Below are 25290 nucleotides of genomic sequence, written 5' to 3' on the forward strand. Positions count from 1 at the left end.
CAGAAATGCACGCTGGCTGAGCTGCATGCACTAGAACCAGCTTCCTGTCAGCGGGAGCGCTCTGTACGGCCGGGGGTTAGTAAAGGCCTGAACTCCAGGCTGAAAGCGGAGACGAGCATCTGGTCAAAGGAACCAGGTGAGCACGTCTCCACCAAACGCAGCTCAGTTGCAGCTTTGTCTCATGTTGACGCAGGTGATGATGGAGGAATGGAAGAAAGAAGCCGACGATGCTCTGAATCCAGACGACTGGGCTGCTGTGCACAAGCTGGCCTCTTCTGTAAGTAGTCTGCAAAATTACCCAACCAGGACCTTTATATATAATTCAGGCCGCAGCTCTCCTGTAAGCAGATTCACACCTCAGGTTCCTCTGGTACCTGGCTTACACCGACCTGGAAACAGGTTTTCATCAGGAGTATTTTCATTAGAAACCAAAGCACAAAGCTGGAGTCTCTGCTAAAGTACAGGGGTGATATTCTTGTGCCTTTTAAGACACATTTGCCTGATTTAAGCGGTGGAGAGGAGGAGGTTTTAGCTGACTGACAGCCAGCTCTTTCTGACTGAGAGGAAAGAGGAGAGATGCCTGTTACCACGGCAGCTGTTGCCACAGTTACTGCATTTTTACGCTCAGGACCTTTACTGCCACCTGCTGTTCCCTCGGCTTTATTGATTATTGATTACTGTCTGGACGCCAACATAAAACATTCCCACCTGGAGCTGAAAACCAGAAGGGTTTGATTGGGACAAGAACGCTTTAACTGTTGGGTTTCTGATGCAGAAAACAGACATTTTCCACCTGGAACTCCGTGTTCAGAAGGAGACAGAACATCTGGGACACTTTTAGAAAAGTTTGTCCACTGAAGCTTAAACTTATTAACATATTACTACAAAAATAATAATAATACAAATAATGATAATTTTTATTATTATTTTTATTATTATTATTACAATATTAAACCAATAAATGTTATAGAGAATAATGTGAAAGGCAACTATTGATTTGATCCTACAGTTTGGATTACACTGAAATTCTAAATTCCATTTTTATTTGTCACATCCATTTACTGTACACACATAGTACAACATGCAGTGAAATAGTAGTAGTAGTAGTAGTCTTTTTTTATTTTGGACTAGTGAAACAAATGTAAAATAACAGAATAAGACAAGAACGAGACAAAACTTACAAAAACAAGAAAAAGACAAGTAAATTATACAAAACAAAACAAAACAAAATGATATAAACACCAGTCCAAAAGGGAGTGAGAAGAAGAAAAATCTTATAAACTCTCACCCCCCTTTACCCTAAGCCCTTACTTTCCCACCATCAGAGTCCAGTGCCCTACCCAAGTGTATATGTACATATATACATGTAATTTTCATTTCCAAACAACATACAAATGAATAACAAAACGTATTGTCAAAGTATGCAGATTTATAAATGCTGACATTCTGTATTTTTTTGTATTTGCACATATTTATCCATGATCATCTTCCTGTATCTATATTTAAATTCTTTTATGTTTGGACATTGTTTCAAGCATTTACTGGTTCTGTTCCACAACTTCACTCCACAAATTGAAACACAGAATCTCTTTTTATTTGTACGTGCTTTATGTATGACAAATGTATCTTTTTCCCTAAAATTGTATTTTTCCTCTTTTGTAATAAATAACCTTTGGATATTTGTGGGTAATAAGTTGTTTTTGGCCTTGAATATTATTTGAGCGGTACAATACTCTACTAGATCGTAAAATTTGAGTAATTTTGATTCTATGAATAATTTATTTGTGTGCTCAAGGTAACTGACTTTGTGTATGATTCGTATTGCTCTCTTCTGAAGTATTGAAAGTGAATGTAACGTTGTTTTATAGTTGTTCCCCCAAACCTCTACACAATAAGAAAAATATGGTAAAACTAATGTACAGTATAACATGTGGAGTGATTTGTGGTCCAGAACCAGTTTAGCTTTATTTAAGACAGAAATACTTCTGGATAGTTTAGCTTGTATGTAGCTAATATGTGCTTTCCAGGTTAGTTTGTCATCAATTAAGACCCCAAGAAATTTATTTTCATAAATTCTTTCAAGTTTCACCCCATTTATGTGCATGTCAATGTCAATATTTTTACCCTTATGGTGACCAAATAACATCATTTTTGTTTTACTTAAATTTAGTGAAAGCTTATTTACATCAAACCACAGCTTCAGTTTTTCCATCTCCTTCTTAACAATTTCAATGAGTTGCTGCAAATCATCCCCATCACAAAACACATTAGTATCATCAGCAAATAGAACTAGCCGTAATTTGTTAGAAACCTGAAATAAATCATTTATATATATAATAAACAATATTGGTCCCAGAACCGACCCCTGAGGGACACCACAAACAATGTCCAAACATTGGGAACAAGCACCATCAACCTTTACAAACTGCTTTCTATTGCTCAAATAGCTTCTGATCCAGTCTAGCACTAACCCCCTAATGCCATACCGATCCAATTTATGAATTAATATACAGTGGTTAATTGTGTCGAAAGCTTTTTTTAAGTCAATAAATACCCCGATTACATGTTTTTTATTATCAATAGCATTTGTTATATTTTCTATTACATTCATCAGGGCCAGTGATGTTGATCGATTTGACCTGAACCCATACTGTCCTTCGTCCAGTATCTTGTGCTTTTCGATGAAAGAGTTTAATCGGGTTATGAAAATTTTTTCCAAAATCTTTGATAACTGCGGTAACATAGAAACTGGCCTATAGTTTGTGAAGTGATGCTTGTTCCCGGTTTTGTACAATGGTATAACTTTTGCAATTTTCATTTGATTAGGAAATGAACCTGTTTGGAATGATAAATTGAAGATATATTCTAACGGTTTCAGAATTCCACTGATTACTGTTTTCACCAAGGCCATATCAATGCCATTAACATCAGTAGAGAGTTTACCCTTCATTCCTCTCACGGTCTTTAATATTTCATTTTCAGTTACTGGGTTAAGAAACATGCTACTGGGATTTCTGTCAATTAACATTTGCACATCCTTTCTAAATGTTCCTGGATCCGGGATTTGCTTTTCTAACTCAGGTCCCACGTTTACAAAGAAATCATTAAATCTTTTAGCAATCTCTTCCCTTTGATCTATTTCTTCACTCTTACTAATAAAATACTTTGGATAGGAGTCTTCCTTGTTACCCTTTCTTAGAATAGTATTAAGTATGCCCCATGTTTTTTTGATATTACTTTTGTTTTCCTCTAAAAGTTTTCCATAATATTCCTTCTTGCATGTTCTTATGATCTGCGTTAGCTTATTTTTGTATTTTTTATATTTAATTTCGGCCTCTTTTGTTCTCTTTTTTAAGTAGTTTTTATAAAGAGTATTCTTTTTCTTACATGCATTCTGCAGTCCTTTTGTAATCCATGGACAATGGAAATACTTAATTTTTTCCTTGAACTTTTTAACTGGACAATGTTTATCATACATCGAACCAAATATCCGCAAAAAATAATCATAAGCCTCATCAACAGTTTCTTTTTGATAAATCACATCCCAATTATGCTCAAGTAGCTCAGTATTGTATTGTATTGTCCAGCAGAGTACCGGCCTAATGATGCCAGTATCTATAAAGAATTTTGAAGCATGAAAAGACATTTCAATAATATATTTAACTATATGGCATGGCGTTTATTCCTTAAGCTTTAAAAAGTTTCATGAACAATTTTGTTGTTTGAGTCCATCTTTATTTGTTCAATTCAGTCCAGTTCAGTTTTACTTGTGTTGCCCAATATTACAACACAGTTGTCTGAATCACTAATAATACAAAACATGGCTGTTATATAAACACAACAGCTGATCGCTAAACCAAAGGAAACAGACTAAGCTGAACTGGACATCACTGCCCCTAGACCCTCCTTCTCGGAATTCCGGAAAATCCTGGAAAAGAAAGCAAAAACCTGAGGGATGCCCACATGGAAGAGGGATCCTCCCCCAGGACGGACAGGCGATGTACCAGAACTCTCAGAGAGGAAATTAGCTTATCTAACTCTACAACTACATGTTAAAGTAGTCCAGCAGATGAGCTTCATCCAGATGGAGTTGGGACCGCGAGACGAGCCAGAGGCGAGGTCCACGGCCAAAGACAGGAGCAGAGCCGAGCTCTGATTTACATTTTTTTTTTACTTGAACTCAAACCAGAATCTTTTGTTAGTTTGTGTTTCTGCTGATTATTGTGCATGTTAGTGAACATCCATATTTATAGTCTCAAAATAAAGAGTTAAAGTATTTTTTGGATTGATATCCTGCTTCTCCTTCACTCAGAGCACAAAAAGGTGAGTTTTTTCTGCAGCTTAGGCCTGTCCAGGCTGATGGCTCATCGTGCAAATATCTGTTAAACATTACTGCCCCCTGGCGGCTCATTTGAGAAGGGGGCTTTGGTTGAAAACTGACAATTGCTCCCATAAGGATTTCTTTGGGGGTGAATGAAGTCACGGGGTGTTTTTTAAAGGTGGATCACACATGTGAATCCATTCTGCTTCTTTGCAGGCAGAGGACTTCAAACCTGGCTTCATGGCCTCTTTTCTGGACTTCCTGAAGGCGGGAAAGAAGCCGGAGCTTCCAGCAGACCGTGATGGATGTCCGCAGGAAAATCTAGACACTTGCTGCTCTTTGAAAGGAGGTATCAGGCCCCTGTCGTCATCTCCTTCTTCACTACCGTCGACTCCTCCACCACAACCCACAGGGACTTTCAGTGACGAAGGGCAGGGCGAGGGGGAGGAGCTGGCCCTCAGTGGTTGCCCCAGCCCCTGCAAGCCTCTTGATGAAGAGCTGAAGGGAAATCTGGAGGCGCTTCCATCCTTCTCCTCTGACGAGGAAGACTCCGTCAGTAAGAACCAGGACCTGCAGAAGAGCATCTCCTCTGCCATCTCTGCCCTCTACGACACGCCCCACTCGCTGGCTGCTGCCATGGCCTCCGCCATGATGAAGGCACAGCCTCCCCTCACCCCAACCACGCCACAAGAGCCTTCCCTCAGCCCTCTCCTCCCTGCCAGGCCTCCCCCCATCCCTGATCTGAAACAGACGAAAGAGGAGATCCTCCCTTGCACACCACCTCGTGTTAAGGAGGATGAGGAGCAGAAGCGGATGTCTTCGTGTTCAAACGGAGCAGAAACCAAAGAGACTGAGCACAGCGATGAAGAAAAGACCAGAGGAGGTCAGGAGGAAGTGATCAAAGAGATGCTGAATCTGCAGGAGGAGGAGGAGCCAAGAGAGGAGGCACAGGAGGAGGTTCCAGGGATGCAGACTTTACAGACTCCCAAAGCTCAAGGTAAAGACGCTCTTTCTGCACATTTCTGTGGTTCCTTTCAATCAAACTTTGTCAAACTGACGTTTGTCTGGAGTTTGGAGCAGCAGAGACAAGCTGTGACTGATGCTCTTGACTCACTCACACAGTTTGAAACCGAACTGAAGCCATTAAATCCATCACTACATGGCACCAGACCCACATACTGATCAGACCGACTGGTTCTTGAACCCACAGCTCTAGGATCTGGTTTCATCTGCTGTCAGCTGATCTGAAGCAGCTTCCTCATGTCTTTATTTGACTCCAAAAATAGAACTTTTTTCTTTTGTAAATCCTTGAATTTGATGCTGCTGTCTTGCTCCATGTTTCAACAATGTCATTTTGTGAATTGAATGTTCCTGCATGCTGCTAATGCAAAGCGGTCACAGTGTCTCTATGGAGAGAAAATCTTTCCCCACAGCCGATGGGCCGACATGCTGCTGCACAAACACAGACCTCGAACGCGCTCAGGCCAAAAACTGAGGAAAACTAAACAAAGCTAAAGGGAAGGTGGATGAAAACTGAACAATCAGGCTTTCTTCCCTCAGATGGAAACTTGTTTTCATTTCAGTCAGACAACTCATGCAGTGAAGAAGATTTATTCCATGTTTCTTTTAGTTTGGCATAAAGCTCTGTTCAGATACATAAAACAAAGATCTCCAAAAAACTTTGGGTATTAAACTACCCCTAACGGAGCTCACGGGGGGCAAACGCAGAGCTCGCAGAAATGGAGAAGAGGGATTGGACCGCACACCTGGAACTTAAGTAGGACGCTGAACAGGTGAGTTGATCAGACTGAACCGCCTGAAACGCAGTGCTGAGCTGCCGGCCTGAAATGTTTTTTGACAAAAACAGAAAGTGGTTCAGGTGAGATAGTGAAGCCTGAGGGCCGTGTCTCACAGCCGCCACCAACAGTCTGTGCACCAACCGGACATATGTGAATACATGTGGAGAAAGTGAGAAAAGTTGTGGTCTTTACGTGAAATTTTCAGACGCATCATGAATGGACCACGTTAAAACCACAGAAGAAGTACGATAAACCTCGCAAAGAACACGTAAACCAACGTAGAACAAGATCCGTGTGATTATTGTGTTATTGTGCTGCTCAGATACAATTCTTCAGTCATTCCTGAGTCAATGATGTCATCTGAACGTGAAATGAGCGCCGGTTACTTGATCTAAAATTTATACATCTGTGGTTCATGCGTGAAAACTCAGTCAGACAGGCGTGGAAAGACACACATTTGTGTTTGCATGTTGTGAAAACCACGTAACTGCGTAAAATTGACATAATAATTGCGTATTAACTTCATCATTTTCAACCGTCCAGCTCAAAACTCCTGAAACCCTCTATGAAAATCCTGCATGAATCACTAAAGACCAAATTTCGTACGTGGAAAATGCGCTAAACGTTCGTGGCGTGCAGAAGCTTTTCTGTGGACGGGCTCGCCGGGTGGTCTTCAGGGTGCTGTTCGGGCACACAACATTTCCACCAGACCCCCCCCCCCCCCCCATTTGCTAACACGTGATTTTCATTTGTTACATTCATTTGTGTAATGGTGATGGGGGAAAGCCCCCCCCCAAAGAAGTAATCCTAGACCCCCCCTCCATGGGTTCAACATTTTTTCAATCTTCTGCTTCTTGTCAGATTCCCCGTCTGCTCCTGCTGCACCTCCATGCTCGTCTCCTTCCGCCTCCCCCTCACGCCATAAACGTTCCTCCCCCCTTCCTCTCTCCCCCCTAAGTTTCTCTGTGCCCTCCCCCCCGCCCACCAAGCAGGAGGATGGGACTCCTGGATTCTCCTCCTCCTCCCAGCCGTCTTCGTACCATCCAGTCCCGAACACGGGAGCCTCCCTGCCCCCCTCCACCTCCCCCCCAGCCAGCCTCCCATCGCCGCTCTCCAACCTCCCTCTGAGTCTGCCAATCCCCCCTCCATCCACCACGCCTCCACCGTCGTCCTCCGACCAGGACCAGGACCCCGAAGCTGGGCAGCCGTCTCCCTCCTCGCCCACCTCCTCTTCCTCATCCTCTCAGCCCCCGTCCCCCCCAACACCAGAGGAGGCCCCAGCCTCCCAGCGCCTCACCGCCCTCCACCTGGCAAAGAAGCAGGCCGACGCCGCCATCGCAGGGGAGAGCGAGGAGGAGGACAGCGAGAGCGGGGGGGAGGGCATCTTCCGGGAGAGGGACGAGTTCGTGGTTCGGACAGAGGACATCGGAACTCTGAAGGTAGGTCATGACCCCGCCCCTCAGTGGACGTTAACCTTTTAGGAAAATATGTGACTCGACTCCCACCTGCATTTCCACGTCTGTAGATGGCTCTGCAGACCGGCCGGGAGCCCCCACCCATCTGGAGGGTCCAGAAGGCTTTACTGCAGAAGTTCAGCCCTGAGATCAAAGACGGTCAAAGGCAGTTCTGTGCAACCAGCAACGTGAGTGTGGGGGTCGACCCCCCGACTCCCAGACACGCACACACAAACCTGTCGTCTAAACACAACCATGCAGCACAAACAGACTCTTCTGCAGCTGGAAGCTGCTGGAAGGATGCAGGCGCAGCAGAAACTGACCATGTAACCATGGCGCCGCTGCAGGACCAGGTGAGACAAACCAAAACTGACCCGAGACCCTCGGTGCTCAACCACCCTCTCAAAAAGAGACACCTGGAAAGCTGACAGAACGCAGAGATGGGACTTGGATTCAAGTCACACCTCAGCCTGAAGCTGTGTTCACGCCGCCGTCGGCCGTGCGCGCTCAAGCAACCACTGTCTAGTCTGTGGAAGCGCCGGTAAATGCGTGTTTTGGGCATCCGTGTTCAAAACTTTCGCACAAAACTGCACAAGTTTCTGATTTTGGGCTCTACGCAATGCGCTCAATGAATGCTCATTCTGTACGTGAAAACTGATCCTCTTCTGATCCGTTTCCAAAGCGCTCCCGGTGATCCTTAAATGACGATGATGGCGTGTTTTTAGCCACAATCTAAAAACCTGTGTGGTTTTCCAGGACATAGTTTCTGCAGAGCAGCAGGAGCTCATCAGAAATTCACCTCTGAGTTGTGAGCAGGACTGTTGGAGCAGAGAAAGCCTGTGCTCATTTCCCATCATCCCCTTGTTTACACTCTCTCCAGCTAGCTTACAGCCCCTCACACCCCTAAGCTAACATTAGCGGTCCAACAAAAATGGTGATCAGTATCAGATCCATCCATCCGTCCAGTTCTGACCCAGATTCCAGCTCAGACCAGAAAACAAAGACGTTCATGGATCTATTGGTCTGCAGGTGGATGATCAGAAAGGGGCGGAGCATTGAGACTTTGGACCCGCCCACTGCCGCTTCTGTGTCAGACCTATCAGCTTTTTTACTGTACTTTGATTCACAGAATTTCAAAGAAATTCGCAGTTTTATATGGAAGCGATTATGTAGCATAAATAAAAAGCAAAGTCAAAACCAGAAATGCTTTTTCATTTTCAAAATGAAGCTGCATTTTTTGACTCAAAAATAAAATGAAAAAGCAAACCACCAAAATGCTTTTTCATTTCCTTCCTCAACACAGCTTATTCTGTCACTTAATTAAAATTAAAATTAAAATGGTATTTGACACATTTCATTTTCAAAAAGGTCCCTGGTAAACGTGTAGCATAAATCATTTAGAAATGTCTAATTTGACATTTAAAATGGATTAACAGAAATGCTTTTTAATTTTCAAAATGAAGCTGCATCAAATGACTCAAAATTAAAAAGAAAAAGCAATATTTCAAAATGCTTTTTCATTTTATACCTAAAACCGCTTATTCTGTGTCATAATTAAAACGAAAATGCAAAGAGGGGATTGCATTTTAACATCCACCCTGGGAAACTTGTAGCAATATTCATTTCTTAAACACATTAGCAGAGGGGAGGCGGGGCGATGACGTCACTGCTCTCTCTGTGTGTCCGGCTGCTGACTGACGCACACACACGCACCAGGAGCAGACTGTGTTAGCGGCAGAGAAAACGGCTTTGAGTTGGTTGTGAACTTCTGATGAGTTTCCACAGCTTCTCAGGACTAAGTAGCTGCATGTCCGCCTTCTGCGGTCCTCCTCCGGACGCACCGCGGACAAGCTTTGTTCTTCGGACCGCCAGCTGCCTTCGCACAGCGGAGCGTGAAGCTCCGATGATCGCTGAAGGCGGAAATGCTGCTGTGATCTGAGAAACCATCATATGAATTTGTGTTTCCAGTGGTGTCCAGAACAAAATAAAGACTGATTCCCACATATTTACACATGTATTTGCAGCTTTGCGGTGAATTTGCTGTTTGATTTATTAAGATCCAGGAATCCAGGTTTGAGCTGGCCAGGTCCAGCGGTTTGTGAACAGGACCCGCTTTTACGTAATCTTAATGTGAAAAATGCAGCAGAATGTTCCTTTAGCTCCCTCGCGAATCAGAAGCTGTGAATCGTAAGCCAACTTTAGCGTCGTCTGACCGCACGGATTTAAAAACATATGATCGAGCAGAGCAGGCCGTAAAATATTAGCATAACTGTAATAAAAGCACATTATGAAGATAGTCTCCTGCAGCTTCGCGCTGAGTGAGTGTTTTGGTCCAACCAGCAAACGTTTAGCATGGAGAAATCTGCTGTCTGATGATGGAGCTCCAGCTGTCATCAAACAACAAATTCACCGCAAAGCTGCAGATAAATGTGTAAATATCTGTGAATTACATCAGTCTTTATTTATTTCTGGACACCACTGGAAACACAAATTCATATGATGGTTTCTCAGATCGCAGCAGCATTTCCGCCTTCAGCGATCATCGGAGCTTCGCGCTCCGCTGTGCGAAGGCAGCTGGCGGTCCGAAGAACAAAAGCTTGTCCGCGGTGCGTCAGGAGGAGGACCGCAGAAGGCGGACATGAAGCTACTTAGTCCTGAGAAGCTGTGGAAACTCATCAGAAGTTCACAACCATCACAAAACCCTCGTCTCTGCAGCTAACACAGTCTGCTCCTGGTGCGTGTGTGTGCGTCAGTAGCAGCCGGACACACAGAGAGAGCAGTGACGTCATCGCCCCGCCTCCCCTCTGCTAATGCTTTTAAGAAATGAATATTGCTACAAGTTTCCCAGGGTGGATGTTAAAATGCAAATGCAATCCCCTCTTTGCATTTTTGTTTTAATTATGACACAGAATGAGCGGTTTTAGGTATAAAATGAAAAAGCATTTTGAAATATTGCTTTTTCATTTGAATTTTGAGTCATTTGATGCAGCTTCATTTTGAAAATTAAAAAGCATTTCTATTAATCCATTTTAAATGTCAAATTAGACATTTCTAATTGAATTATGCTACACATTTACCATGGAACGTCTTGAAAATGAAATGTCAAATACCATTTTAATTTTAATTTTAATTAAGTGACAGAATAAGCTGTGTTGAGGAAGGAAATGAAAAAGCATTTTGGTGGATTGCTTTTTCATTTTATTTTTGAGTCAAAAAATGCAGCTTCATTTTGAAAATGAAAAAGCATTTCTGGTTTTGACTTTGCTTTTTATTTATGCTACATAATCGCTTCCATAGTTTTAATCTTATTTTTCTTTCCATATGTCCTCTATCATCAGAGGTCTTTAGGTTTCCTGTTTGCTGTAAGTTAAAAGACAACAAAATAGTTAAAATGCAAAGATTTGTCTTAAATTACGCCATGAAGTGTTTCTATTTCATTTTGTAGACATAAAAATGACGTTCACACGGCGCCACATTTCATATCTATTGAGATACAATTTGTATGAGATTGGCATTTAAAAACACACACACACACACACATAAATGTTCCCTGTTGTAGTATCTCAGAAAAAAAAACCCCAGCAGTGTTCCTGCAGACTTCAACCGATAACCTGCACTGAAACAGAACCGTGTGTTTGTCCTCAGTACCTGGGATACTTCGGAGACGCTAAAATGCGTTACCAGCGTCTCTACGTGAAGTTCTTGGAGAACGTGAACAAGAAGGATTACGTCAGGGTTTGTTCCCGGAAGCCGTGGCACCGGGCCGGCCTGACGCTCAGGTACGTGTCCCCCGCCCCCTCATCATCATCACGGCTCCCTCTGATGCCGGACTCATCCTCTCTGATGACTGACAGGCGCCAGTCACTCGCCAAACAGCTGCCCAGCATCCACGCTCAAAGCCAGCAGCGCATGGAAAGGCAGAAGGAGAAGGAGGTGAAGGAGCAGAGAGACAAGCTGCAGAGGGAGCACAGGGAGAAGATGGAGCAAAGGGAAAAAGAGAGAAAGGAGGAGAAAGAGAGGCAGGAAAGGGAGCAAAAAGAAAAGATGACGAAAGAAAAAGAGGAAAGGGAGCAGAGAGAGAGAGAAAAGGAGGCAGAGAAGAAGAAGGAGCAGAAAGAAAAGGAACACAAAGATGTGGGCAGATGGGAAGAGGAGAGAGGACAAAAAGAAAGAGAAGTGAACGAAAGCAGAGACAGGGAACAGAGAGAACAGGAAAGAGAAAGAAAAGAAAAAGAGGACAAACAGAGAGAGACAGCACTGAAAGAAATGGAGAAACAACAGAGAGAACAGAATGAAAGAGAGAGACAAGAAAAGGAGAAACGGAAGGACAGAGAGCCGACGGAGGAGGAGAAACAGAGTGAGCAGAGAGAAAACAAGAGAAGAGAAACGGAGAGAGAGAACCAAAGTGAAAGAGAGCGAGGGGATGGAGGAGGGGAACTGATGAGGGCAAAAGAAGAGAAGAGAGAAGAGAGAAAGGTGGAGAGTCAGTCCAGAAGCCGGATGCCACGAGACAAGGCTGAGCCCCCCCCAAAGAAGAGGAAGAAGTGGCTGAAGGAGGTGCCGTCCTCCTCGGACTCAGACTCCTCCATGCCCAGCGATGACGAGGGTAGGTGTGTGTGTTTCTGTGTGTGTTTCTGTGTGTGTGTTAAGAGGAATGCAGGAACACAAACGGACAAAAACGGGTCAGAACCAAGAACACGTCCTCCTCTCTGCATGTCCCGACACACACTTCACATACGTGTCACCAGGTCAGGTCTACAACCACAGCTGCTCGTCGTGACACTGGATAGTGTCCTCCATTACTAAAAGGGCTGAATAAACGGAGCTGGGGGGTTATAAACGTGACCCTGAGGGGGTTGTGACATAGAGGAGCAAAAGCACAAAAAAGCAATATTCTGAAAATAACAACTAAGAAGACACAAATGTACATGTGTGTGTGTGTGTGTTCTTCTGTAGGTGTTTCTGTGTGTACATGCATGTTGATGTTCCCGTCTTTGTGTGTCCCTGTCTTAATGTGTTCCTGTGTTTGGGTTTGTTCCTGTTTGTGTGTTCCTGCATGGTTGTTCATGTGTGTGTACATGTTCCTGTGTTTGTGTGTCTGTGTGTTAATGTGTTCCTGTGTGTGTGTGAGTATTGATGCGTGTTCCTTCCTGCAGACAGCTCCTCCCGTTTCCCGCTGGTCTGACCTTGTTGTGCGTTTCAGGGCCTCTGCGCGCCCTGGTGAACAGCCGCGCCATGAGGGAGATGTTCAGGAGCTACGTGGAGATGCTGGTCAGCACGGCGCTCGACCCCGACATGATCCAGGCTCTGGAGGACACCGACGGTGAGCAGAATTCTCCACAGTCAAGACAAAAAACAGGAATAGATGAGAGTCGTGGTTTGGATGAAAACACCATGGATGAAGAGCAGAAGTCTTCATCCATGGTGGCTTTCATCTGCTCTGGTTGGGATTTGGGAAGACGATGTCGTTTGAGATGCTCAGAAGTGGCTCCCATTTTGATTTCTGTGGCGTTTAGATGAACTGAAACCTCTCAGCTGAAGGACTGACCTTCCTGGAGAACACAGCTGCTGCTGAGAAAAACATTGAAGGCCAATGTTGTCCTGATGATGCAGGTCATACCTGGATGCCAGGTCACCAGGTCATGGAGACCCAGACCAGTTCTGGCTCTGAGGAACTAGGGACTGTGTCCGTGTAGTATAGCTGAACATGTGGATGTTAATGATCTCAAAAAGTCAGGGAGGACTTGTCAGAATCTGGCTGTATGTCACACTTGCAGCAGGTCCTGGAGGGACCTGAGAATGTTCACGAAGACCAGGAGAAACCTGTTTGGAGGTTTTAGCTTTTATCAAAGTACAATTTATTTTTATGGATAGCTCTGAACTTGAAGGAACATATTCCTGCTGAAAGAAGAAAGGCGACGACCTGAGGACCTGATGACCTAATGATCTGACAACCTGACGACCTGGTGACCTTATGATCTGATTACCCAATGACCTGACAACCTGGTCACCTGGTTACCTGACGACCTAATGACCTAATTACTGGATGACTTGATGACCTGATGATCTGATGACCCAATGACCTGACAACCTGGTGACCTGAGGACCTGGTGACGTGATGACCTGAAGACTTGGTGACCTGACGACCTAAAGACCTGATGACCTGACAACCTGGTGACCTGGTGACGTGATGACCTGACGACTTGGTGACCTGACGACCTAAAGACCTGATGTCCTGACAACCTGGTGACCTGGTGACGTGATGACCTGATGACCTAACGACCTAAAGACCCGATGACCTGACGACCTAATGACCTGATTACCGGATGACTTGACAATCTAAAGACCTGATGACCTGACAACCTAACAACCTAAGGACCTGATGACCTTGAGACCTGATGGCTGGATGACCTGATGACCTGATGACCTAACGACCTAAAGACCTGGTGACCTGACGACCTGAAGACCTGATGACCTGACAACCTGGTGACCTGGTGACGTGATGACCTGATGACCTAACGACCTAAAGACCCGATGACCTGACAACCTAGTGACCTGACGACCTAATGACCTGATTACCGGATGACTTGACAACCTAAGGACCTGATGACCTTGAGACCTGATGGCTGGATGACCTGTTAACCTGATGACCTGAAGACCTGATGACCTGACAACCTGGTGACCTGGTGACCTGATGACCTGATGACCTAACGACCTAAAGACCTGATGACCTGACAACCTGGTGACCTGGTGACCTGATGACCTGGTGACCTGATGACCTAACGACCTAAAGACCTGATGACCTGACAACCTGGTGACCTGATGACCTAAAGACCTGATGACCTAATGACCTGGTGACCTAATGACCTGATTACTGGATGACTTGACAACCTTATGACCTAGTGACCTGATGACCTAATGACCTGACGGCCTGGTGACCTGCTGCATAAACACACTTTTGGTCAATATGGAAGTTCAGGAAGTAAGAATGTTGCTCCTTTCTTCAGATGAGTTATACCTCCCACCTATGCGGAAAATTGACAGCCTGCTGAGCGAACAGAAGAAGAGGCTGCTGGGTAGAGTCAACATGAGCTCTCAGCACCAGGTGAGGCTCCACAGAACCCCCACCCCTCCACCACGTCAGAACCTCATTATCATCCGTTTGTGACTGCCCTCTGCTCCCCCCTGTCAAGGAGGCCTTACAGCTGTTTCCCAAAATGACAGCAGACCCTCTGGAGTCCGGAGCCGTCAGGGTCCACCTCGGCGGGGAGGGCTACAACCGCAAGACGTTAAATCGGGTCAAGAAGAGCATTTCCAAGCAGCAGGTGAGGCGGCGTCACAAACTGAACTCAGACACAGAGACCAAACACGTCAGGGACTGAAAACAAGGATCTGCTGCTGAGAAGAAGAAGAGAAGAGACGCAAAACACACACACACACGTGTGTTAACGCAAACATCACACACGGCAGCATTTACCTGTACAGGTGTTTCATTAGCAAAAGTGGTCAGATCAGACTCAGTGATGTGCTTCACATCAGCCTGACTGAAGGCGGCAGACTCAGGGGAGGGAACTTGGCCTTCATCATTCCTGTCTGACGAAACGCAAAAAGGGGGGGTTGTTCACATCATTGTGTACGGCGCCGTCCTGGACGCCAGCGACCACATTGCCCCCCCACGTCTTCTTACTTAATCCACACGACAAACTCAAGAAGTCACCAACATTGGCTTGAATCTAGAGTCGAAATAAAATGATGACATCACAATGAGAGAAACCATCAGAACAATAGATATCCAAAGAAAGTTGAGAAATTATTATGGGATGGCCACAGGACCTACGGCTTGGCAGGCATGTTGTCCAAAAGTGTGAAATTAGCAGATTTTCATTAATTCTCACCAAAAAATAAAACTTTTCACTAAATTTTACAGTCATGGCACCAGGTTAGGTCTACAAACACAATTGAAGCTTTGTTGACCTTTGACCTTGGGAAGAGGCCGCTGCCTTCTACATTTGTAGAAGATGGAATGAATGGAATGGATTGAAGATGTGCCTGCAGACATAGCGATTTCTTTGCAGACACAGCAATGTGCCTGCAAACACTGCGAGGTCCCTGCAGACACAGCGAGGTCTCTGCAGACACAGCGAGGTCTCTGCAGATGCAGCGATGTGCCTGCAGACACAGCGAGGTCCCTGCAGACACAGCAATGTGCCTGCAGACACAGCAAGGTCCCTGCAGACATAGCGAGGTCTCTGCAGACACAGCAAGGTCCCTGTAAACATAGCGATGTGCCTGTAGACACGGCAATGTGCCTGCAGACACAGCAAGGTCCCTGCAGACATAGCGAGGTCTCTGCAGACACAGCAAGGTCCCTGCAGACACAGCGAGGTCTCTGCAGACACAGCAAGGTCCCTGTAAACATAGCGATGTGCCTGCAGACACAGCGAGGTCCCTGCAGACACAGCAATGTGCCTGCAGACACAGCAAGGTCCCTGCAGACATAGCGAGGTCTCTGCAGACACAGCAAGGTCCCTGTAAACACAGCGATGTGCCTGCAGACACAGCGCGGTCCCTCCAGACACAGCGAGGTCCCTGCAGACACAGCGAGTCCTCTGCAGACACAGCGATGTGCCTGCAGACACAGCAAGGTCCCTGCAGATACAGCGATGTGCCTGCAGACACAGCAAGGTCCCTGCAGACATAGCGAGGTCTCTGCAGACACAGCAAGGTCCCTGTAAACACAGCGATGTGCCTGCAGACACAGCGCGGTCCCTCCAGACACAGCGAGGTCCCTGCAGACACAGCGAGTCCTCTGCAGACACAGCGATGTGCCTGCAGACACAGCAAGGTCCCTGCAGATACAGCGATGTGCCTGCAGAAATAGCGAGGTCCATGCAAACATAGCGATGTGCCTGGAGACACAGCAAGGGCCCTGCAGACATAGCGCGGTCTCTGCAGACACAGCAAGGTCCCTGTAAACATAGCGATGTGCCTGCAGACACAGCGAGGTCCCTCCAGACACAGCGAGGTCCCTGCAAACACAGCAATGTGCCTGCAGACACAGCGATGTGCCTGCAGACACAGCGATGTGCCTGCAGACACAGCGAGGTCCCTGCAGACACACCGATGTGCCTGCAGACACAGCGAGGTCCTGCAGAAATAGCGAGCCAGAAATAGCGAGACACAGCGATGTGCCTGCAGACACAGCGATGTGCCTGCAGACACAGCGAGGTCCCTGCAGACACACCGATGTGCCTGCAGACACAGCGATGTGCCTGCAGAAATAGCGAGGTCCATGCAAACATAGCGATGTGCCTGGAGACACAGCAAGGGCCCTGCAGACATAGCGCGGTCTCTGCAGACACAGCAAGGTCCCTGTAAACATAGCGATGTGCCTGCAGACACAGCGAGGTCCCTCCAGACACAGCGATGTGCCTGCAGACACAGCGAGGTCCATGCAGACACAGCAAGGTCCCTGTAAACATAACGATGTGCCTGCAGACACAGCGATGTGCCTGCAGACACAGGGAGGTGCCTGCAGATGCGGCGAGGTCCCTGCAAACATGCCGCATTATTGTAATCCACCGTGACCCTCTCTGCAGCTGTTCAGCAGGATGAGGGTCTACAAATGATGGAATTCTCTTTCTGTATTCTCTTTATTTTATTTTCTATTATTTCTTATCTATGTTTTGCAGGACATGAAGCTTTCAATAGAAACGTGTCGCATTTACAGCCTGTACCATTCTCTCCATCACTACAAGTATCACACCTTCCTGCATTGTAAGAAGGAGGTAAGACTCTCCAGCTGAATATTGTTGCAGAGAAAATGATATTTTCCTTCTGCTGTGAACAGACGGGTCTTTATAATCATGAACTACTGGACTGTTAACAAAAGAATTCTCTAATTCTCTAATCTAAGTTAATTTAGTTGACTTATTCTCGTTAGACTCTCTGGTTTTACTGTGAGAGATTGAAAGGAGAAACTGTCTGTTGGAGGAGCACTGTTTCATTTCAACTTAAATCTAGTTAAATAAAGACAAAAGTTTGTGCTAAACTGGAAAAAGCTGACATCCGTGTTAAGATTGGAATTGATTGAGATGCTGATTGAGCCCCTTTTTAAACTTATCGCCTAGCAACACTTTATTTAGTTTACAATCTTTTTCAGGTGATGGTTGCCTAAAAGAGAAAATCCAACTTAAGCATTTGGAGTTGAGCTCAGGCCTACAGCAGCACCGCCCTCTCTCCACCCATCATCCACCCATCCATGCTCCCATGCTGGAAATATTTAAATTCCCACCATGATGAAAATGGGGTTTTGGTGTTTTAACATGTTCTTGAAAATTTCTAATGGTCTCCTGCTGCTCTGCAGAAACTATGTCCTAGAAAACAACACAGGTTTTTATTTTATGCCTTTCAGATTGAAGTAAATACATGAACATGCAAAAAATGCAGGTTGTCCTTCAAAGCCTTTGCTAAAATTGAATCGCTTCGTTCAAAAGGGGCCCAAGTCCAAGAGGTTTGTTTCTCCAGGAAATGATTTTAATTGCATAGCTTAAAGGGAGGCTACACCAAATGATTAATACTTTACCCAGATTTAGTAGCAGTTAATAGCTTCCAAATGCTATAGTATGAAGCACCTCACTTTTATCATTTCAGAGGACTAGCAAACTAAAGTCTCTGGACTTGGGCCCTTCTTGAATTAAACAGGGGGGCTGCCATATTGAATAACTAGTGCTGCCATCTATGGGATAAAGCTAAACCCATGCAAGAGAGGCCCAAGTCCAGGAACTTTGCACGTAATGCATTTCAACCATAGTCGATACATTACAACGGACTTGGGACTTTTTGCACATAATCTTATAGCTTTTCCCTTGAAGACCATAGAACAATAATATCTCTATTGTAAAATTGTGGACTTGGGCCCCTTTTGAACTAACCGATTCATTTGTAAACTGGAGATTCTTTTTGCTGCATCATTCATCATGCATGAAGCAGACGTTCGCTGTGCTTTTAAAATGACAACAATCCGTGGATTGGTGAACCCGACTGACCTTCTGCCGCTTCCTGCACAGACGGACAGCATCGAGCAGGCCGCTGAGGACCCGGGCCAGGAGGAGGTGGTGCAGCAGTGCATGGCCAACCAGAGCTGGCTGGAGAGCCTCTTCAACTCCTTCGTGGAGCTGCTCAGCCTCAGCTGCAAAGCCTGAAGGGCGGCGGCGGCTGGAGGAACGGCGTTTGTGGCGCTGCAGACGTCTGTGAATGTGATGGACGACCTCCAAATTCAAATCCGAGAAATCTGATCCCCACGAGCGACCTGTCCATAAAGATGCATTGATGCCTATGGTTTATATGATTTAAACGAGGTGGTTTTTAAACCCCCCACCCTGAAGTGGGTTTGTTTTTTTTGTTGGTTTGTGTTAAAGGGGTGTACATAAAATATCCCGCCTCCTGTTAGATGAGTGGCAGACGAAGATGAAAGGACTATTTGACAGAAGAAGCAGATAAACGGTCGGTGAAGGACAGGAGGGAGGGGCTTTCATGCTATAGAAAAATGTCACAAAGGAGTTTCTTAAAGAAAGTGTGAGCTGAGAGGATCCAACATCAAACTGTAAGTGTCCGTGTTCAGTGTCAGTCGTTTGATCTCTTTGTTGTTGGTTGATTTTCGCTCCTGTTTGACCTCTCAGAGAATTTTTTTGCAAAGCGATTTTCTTGTTTTCGGGTGTACATATTGTACAGCGACGTCATTCTCTAGATCACATTTGCTTTTCTGTAAATGAAATTCCTGTATTTGACATAAGAAATAAAACTTCAAATGAAAATACTGATCAATAAGCAGCTGAATGAGGACTCTTTGACTCCCAGCCTTCTCTTCCTCCATCCTGAAAACAGACGTCTGCTCCCTGAAGGACCCGCCGTGGTTTCCATCTTTGTTTTAGTATTTAGGAGGCTTTGTTCTGTACGTTCATAACATGAAGTTCCATCCAAATGAGTATTTTCTTTAGCACCGTATCACTGCAAAAACCTGAAGCCGGAGTCACATGAACCCTCATGGGTGCTGCAGATTTTCGTGGAGAAGAGCAGCAGCATCGTCACGACCTCCATCAGGTGGATTCGTGCTGTCAGCGAACGAACGAGGGTCAAACCTGCAGGCGGCACGCCGGTGGCCGCTCACGGTAGAACGCTCGATGAGCCTGCAGAGGAACAATGTTCATGCACTGTTTTTACTATGACCATGTTTTGAGCAGCAGGTCAAAATGGACAACACATAAGTAGGTGAGATGCAGGCATGTTGTACAGGTTTCTCGTCTTTTTAACCTTCTCCAAACTTGCGTTTCGCACAAGGAGCCTGTCAGTGGCGTTCACGTGATACATGGAGGCTCCTGGCTGCAGCCTGACGGTTAGAAATGAAGAAATCAGACAATCAGAGTGCAGTTTGTGTGGACGCACAGGCGGATGCAATGAAAACATTATTTCCAGACCCACAGATTTCTTATATCAAGTAGCAAAGCTTATTACAGACAGACAATACTTTTCAACATCTCTAACTTGATGCATTTGATTTAAAATAACTTGAAAACTTATAAAAAGTTTGTGTTTGACCTTCGACCTCAGATGCTGGAGCCACGCCTACAACTCTCATTAGAGCAAAGATGGCAGCTGCTGACATCAACATAAAATAAAAACAATAAAAAAAAGTTTCATTTGTTTCTAACGTTGTTCTGATTGTTTCCATCAAACTTCACAGACATGAAGAAATAAACAAGATGTATGGGAAACAGCCGCTGCTCCATCAACTCAGTGTGTGTGTGTGTGTGTGTGTGTGTGTGTGTGTGTGTGTGTGTGTGTGTGGGGGTTTTTTTTTTGTGTGTGTGTGTGTGTGCGTGTGTGTGTGTGTGTGTGTGCATGTGTTAGTGTGTGTGTGTGTGGGGTTTTTTTTGTGTGTGTGTGTGTGTCTGCGTGTGTGTGTGTGTGCATGTGTCAGTGTGTGTGTGTGTGGGGGTTTTTTGTGTGTGTGTGTGTCTGCGTGTGTGTGTGTGTGCATGTGTCAGTGTGTGTAAGTGTGTGTGAGTGTGTGTGTGTGGGTTTTTGTGTGTGTGTCAGTGTGTGTCAGTTTGTGTGTGTGTGGGGGGGTTATCCAGAGCTTAGACAGTCAGAGGGAGGGAAAGTGCTGAGGAAGATGAGCAGCAGATTACACAGCCGTGTGTCCTGTGATGAAGCTGCAGGGGGTTCAGTGAGTCTGCTCCTGCGTCCAGTCCGGGCGGTTCTGCCTCGCGCTCGGTTCCGGTCCACAGACTTCTTCAGCCAGTTCCTGGTTCTTGACAGACTGTTGGTGGTTAGAGACAGTCAGGTGTTTTTGTGCTGACGCTGTGTTTCGTCGTTAACGTGCGTCGACCCTTCATCAGCGTTGCTGCGAGCAGCTTCTGCTCTGTGATTGCGGGGGTGGGGGGGGTGGGGGGGCTTTGGTTGGGGCCCCCAGGCATGGCACCAGACGTGGAGAGGATCATCACAAGCATCGGCTTAGGAGACCAGGACACGGTTCAACTCCTGCTGGACAGCTACAATACCCAGGTTATGGTTGCCATGACTACTGCATCAGAACGGCACTAGAAGCATTCCTGTTTGTAACCATGGAAACAGCGTGGACGGCCTGGTGAGACAGGCTGTCATTGGCTGGGTTTCTGTGAGCAGGCGGTTCATCTGTCTTTGAATGTTCATTCTGAAATGGTGGTGGGGGGGTCCACCTGCTCCATGCTTTCCCAAAGTAACCATCCCCCCCCACCCCCACCCCCCATACACTTACCTCTGTTATAGTTAATGGAGCCAAAGGTAAACTGTGCCAATGAGTCAGTTATGATGACACAGCGTCAAACCTTTGGGGGGTTTGGTTTAAAAACAGTAAAAGTAGAATCAAATGTAAAGATTAGTGTGATTTTTTAAAAAGTGTGTCGGGGGGGGGGGTAAAATACAGACTGTGTGAACTTCTGTTTTCTCTCCACAGTATGCAGATTGCTTCTTCTTTGACTCAGAGACGCAGGAAAGAAAACAGGTCAGAAACTGGGATTTGTCAGTGTGTGTCTCTGCTGATGTCACACACACTCCTGCACCCCCCCCCCCCCTCCCTCACACACACACACACACACACACACAGCCAGGACTCCTCGGAGAATTTCCTTTGAACAGACGAGACAAAACCGGAGCTTTTTGACATCAGCTCTCTGTTCACAGTCAGAGAAATGAAGTGTACAACCCGTACTGCTGTGAAACACGGAGGAGGGTCAGTTATGGTCTGGGCTGCTTTGCTGAATCTCAACAAGGATGTCTTGAAGATGCAATTATAAAGTGTATTGGGAGCCATGATCCGGCTCACAGCTGGAGGACCAGGTTTCTCTCTGGGATGTAAAGTCTTGAGCTGCAGCTCAGCAAGTGGAGCTTTTCCTGGGTTCATCAGTGAATGTGTCTTTATGAACGGATGACAGCAGCAAAGCATTCATGGCAGGACTCAGGCAGGTTTCTCCATTTAGAGGATTTGGTTCTGTTGGAGCAGTTCTTCCTCATTATGCTGCCTCCATAAAGAGACGATGCCCTCGCAGGTCTTCAACACACTTTGACTCTACAGTCCGTCTTCTGCAGAATTTAGATGAACACAGACTTCCTTCTCGTGTTCTGCCTCATGTGACTGAAAACCCGGCGTGCAGATCAGTCTGTCCTGGACGGTGGGATCAGATAGCTGTCAACCCTGACTGCACATCACTGAAAGACTGCCTGTCGTCTCTGAGTTTATCTACGCCGTCGACGCACGTTAATGACCTACGTCTGGTTTCACTTTCACATCTTCCTCTTTGTTTCTCTGCTGTTCATGCATGCGATGCTGCTGCTGCTCCACTCTGCACCAACGGCTGCAGCAACAACGGCTGGAGGAGGTAAACAGACAGAGATGTGCTGACAGCGTAAGATGGAAAGGTGCTTAGATGCTTCAAACGCGCACGCCTGTCTGTCACCGGGGCAGGCCGCTAATCATGAGCAGCAAAGCTGCTTGAACTTCATGACTCATGTTACCTTCGCTGACCTCCCCTCCTCAAACACGCTGAAGCTGCAAAAACCCTGCAAAGGGATCTCTGCCAGTTTGTTGATTGGGAAAAGCATAAACATGAAAAATAAGTTAGGCAGAATTAGCCATCTATCCACCGGCACGTTTTCTATGTTTGAGCATCAACGGTCCAGCATGCAGAGTCATCTGCAAACATTCACTTTGCCAGAGACGAAGCTTTAACAGAAATACTTTACAAACCAAATGAGGTTGGAACATGTGAGGACTGCAGGCGTGTCAACACCTTTTCCTGTCTTAAATGTCATTTTCTCATGGGGTTGTGATGCTTTTTAACAAAGTCTCCATTCTGATTCCATGTGGGATTCAGATTTGAATCTCTAGTTCTAGTTCAGTTTCTGGGCTTTTTGGCTGTTTAGTTTCATTTGAAATGCATAAATGAAAAGCAGTGGACTGAAATTCTGCAGGGACCTCTGCCATGAACGCTCATCCTCTGCTGTAGCTGCCGTGCTTGTAGCTCTCGGTTGAAACCCTGTCTTTTGGTTCTGTAGTTCAGGCAGATGAAAGTAAGGGAGTGTCCCTCCAACTCTGGTTCTGATGAAGACTCAGACCAGGACAAACCGGATCTTCTCCTCCGTCAGGTAATGTAACCGTGATGTTTTACGTCACCGTCAGCAGCTGTCCTTGGGAAACTAAAAATGTCAGAACCTGATGGAACAAAGTTCTTCCTCTTTCAGTAAAACGGTTAATTCCTGAGAAAATAGAAAAAGTAAACAAATAAATGAGAAAAAAAAGAGGCATACAGACTCTCAGATGAACAAGAACACAGGACGAGGATGTTCTGCTTGTTTTTTCTGACTTGAGTCTGACCCAAAGACTGTATGTGAGAACTGGAGGGAGCGAGTGGGACGTCACCCACAGAAAACAAATGAAGTCAATTCAATCGCCTTTTTCTTACATAACGATGCTGCCATGTCGGAGCCAGACATCGTCAGGAACCAGTGATCGTTCCAAGTTGGTCTGAGTCATTGTTTCTATGGCAACCACTCTCACCAATCAGGAGTGAGCTTGTTGGAAATCCACACCCCTCCCCTAAAAGTGGGCTACAAGAAACGCTTGGAACGTTGGACGTGAGACCTGATTGGTCAGTTTGTAACTTAAATAAAGGAACGACAGCATAAATCGAGGATTATCAAGAAGATGTTAAGAAAGGGATCAGAGCAAGAAAAGTTCTTCTGACCAACAGAACTTGGAGTTAGCAGGTACTTCCTGTTTGGAGGTAGAAAGGGCCAATCAGTCCAGTTCTCATATACAGTCAATGATCTGACTACCTCTGTGAATGCTGTCTTGATGGCGATATTCTTCAGCCGGTTTTAAATGTTCCTGCACGGCCTGCTGTGTCGTTAGGTGATTTCATTAGGTGGACATGGGTACCAGTCTGCCCCCCACTTCCCTCTGGCACCCCTCATCAGCAGACAGAACAACTGTGGGCTTCGAACGCCTTTTTATGTCATCCGCTTCAGCACGGGTCTCATTTTCTTGCATTTGACTGTAAATCCTGCAGGATTTGGCTGCAGCCCTGCTGCGCTTCGTCAGCGGTCGGCTGCAGCCAGCCGTGTTACGGGTGTGTCTGCACACGCTGCGCATCCTCTCCCGTGACTGCAGGGCCCTGGGGCCCCTGGTCTGCGACAAAGCCCTCTTCACTTTGGCTCACCTGGGGGGCATTCTCCAAAACACGGCAGAAGATGAAGGCCGCTCGGGACAAACTCCTGGCTGCAGGGAGACGGCGGAGGCTGACGGCGTTCCTCCAACGGAGACCCCTGCTGTTTCATTTTCTGCCGCCACGCACACCTCACCTGTGTACAGCTCCAGGCGGAGGGGGGCCGAGGAACGAATGCTCGTCCCAGGGACAAAAGAGGCCCGGGAGGAGGACAGTGAGGATGAAGAAAGGGAGGAGGACGGGGAGGTGTGCAGGAAGGAAGCCATGAAAGTCTTGTGCAACATCATCTACAACAGCCCCCGCGCCCAGGAGAGGGCCAGCACACTCAGGTGACTCCTCCTTTCTTTATGAACAGTGTTGGGGCCAGAAAACGTTGATCTGATGCGAGCACCAAGCCTTCTGTGCAGTGGATGGATGGAGTCTGAGTGACGGTGGGCGGGTGGGCGTCAAACCCCCCATCCTCATTCTGATCTCATCGCTGACGTTTTTCTTAATGGAGCTGCTGTTAGTGAGGAGGAGGAGGAGTTCCTCTGTGCAGCCGTGCAGTGCTGCATGAATCGTCAGCTGCTCGGGTTCCGCTTGGGGCCAAACCCTCCAGCCCGTGGTGGCGTGCTGGTCTTCATGCCGCCCTGTTATGGGAAGACTGTCTGCTGTTCCCGACAGGACATTGATTGACATCAGATGCGTGAAAAAACTAAATCAAGGTCCACTGTTGGGGCTTGTTGATGTGAGCTTGGGGGGGGGGGGGGGGGGGACTGCTCCAGAGTTTACCCTGGTTTGTGACATATTCTACTTTAACATCAAACCATTTTTTAGTCAGTTTTTTCCTAAAAACCCTCGGCGTTTGTGTGGATTTTGACTGGCTGCTTCAGACTGCAGCATTCCCACCATCAGCATGTGGTAATTCACACGCTACCGTCACGGGAAGCTGGGGAATTCCATCTGGATTCATT

General features: G+C 46.3%; 2 protein-coding genes across 2 annotated transcripts in view; both read left to right on the forward strand.

The window, feature by feature from the left end:
* LOC101174673 (proline-rich protein 12) overlaps positions 1-19419 on the forward strand; it is a 43865-nt gene extending 24446 nt beyond the window's left edge. The window contains exons 6-16 of the mRNA XM_011478731.3: positions 194-277; positions 4538-5318; positions 6982-7559; positions 7646-7762; positions 11220-11353; positions 11429-12180; positions 12778-12897; positions 14582-14679; positions 14768-14899; positions 17267-17362; positions 18644-19419. Coding sequence (XP_011477033.1) covers positions 194-277; positions 4538-5318; positions 6982-7559; positions 7646-7762; positions 11220-11353; positions 11429-12180; positions 12778-12897; positions 14582-14679; positions 14768-14899; positions 17267-17362; positions 18644-18778 — 3027 coding nt within the window. The 3' untranslated portion in view covers positions 18779-19419. The remainder of the gene's footprint in view (positions 1-193; positions 278-4537; positions 5319-6981; positions 7560-7645; positions 7763-11219; positions 11354-11428; positions 12181-12777; positions 12898-14581; positions 14680-14767; positions 14900-17266; positions 17363-18643) is intronic.
* Positions 19420-20749: 1330 nt separating this feature from the next.
* The window catches only part of LOC101174922 (synembryn-A-like), a 13166-nt gene continuing 8625 nt past the window's right edge, over positions 20750-25290 (forward strand). The window contains exons 1-5 of the mRNA XM_023957953.1: positions 20750-21140; positions 21571-21618; positions 22475-22492; positions 23169-23258; positions 24182-24666. Of these exons, the coding sequence (XP_023813721.1) occupies positions 21051-21140; positions 21571-21618; positions 22475-22492; positions 23169-23258; positions 24182-24666 (731 nt within the window). The 5' untranslated portion in view covers positions 20750-21050. The remainder of the gene's footprint in view (positions 21141-21570; positions 21619-22474; positions 22493-23168; positions 23259-24181; positions 24667-25290) is intronic.

This window comes from Oryzias latipes, chromosome 8 (genome assembly GCF_002234675.1).
Source record: "Oryzias latipes chromosome 8, ASM223467v1".
In the NCBI taxonomy this organism is placed as follows: Eukaryota; Metazoa; Chordata; class Actinopteri; order Beloniformes; family Adrianichthyidae; genus Oryzias; species Oryzias latipes.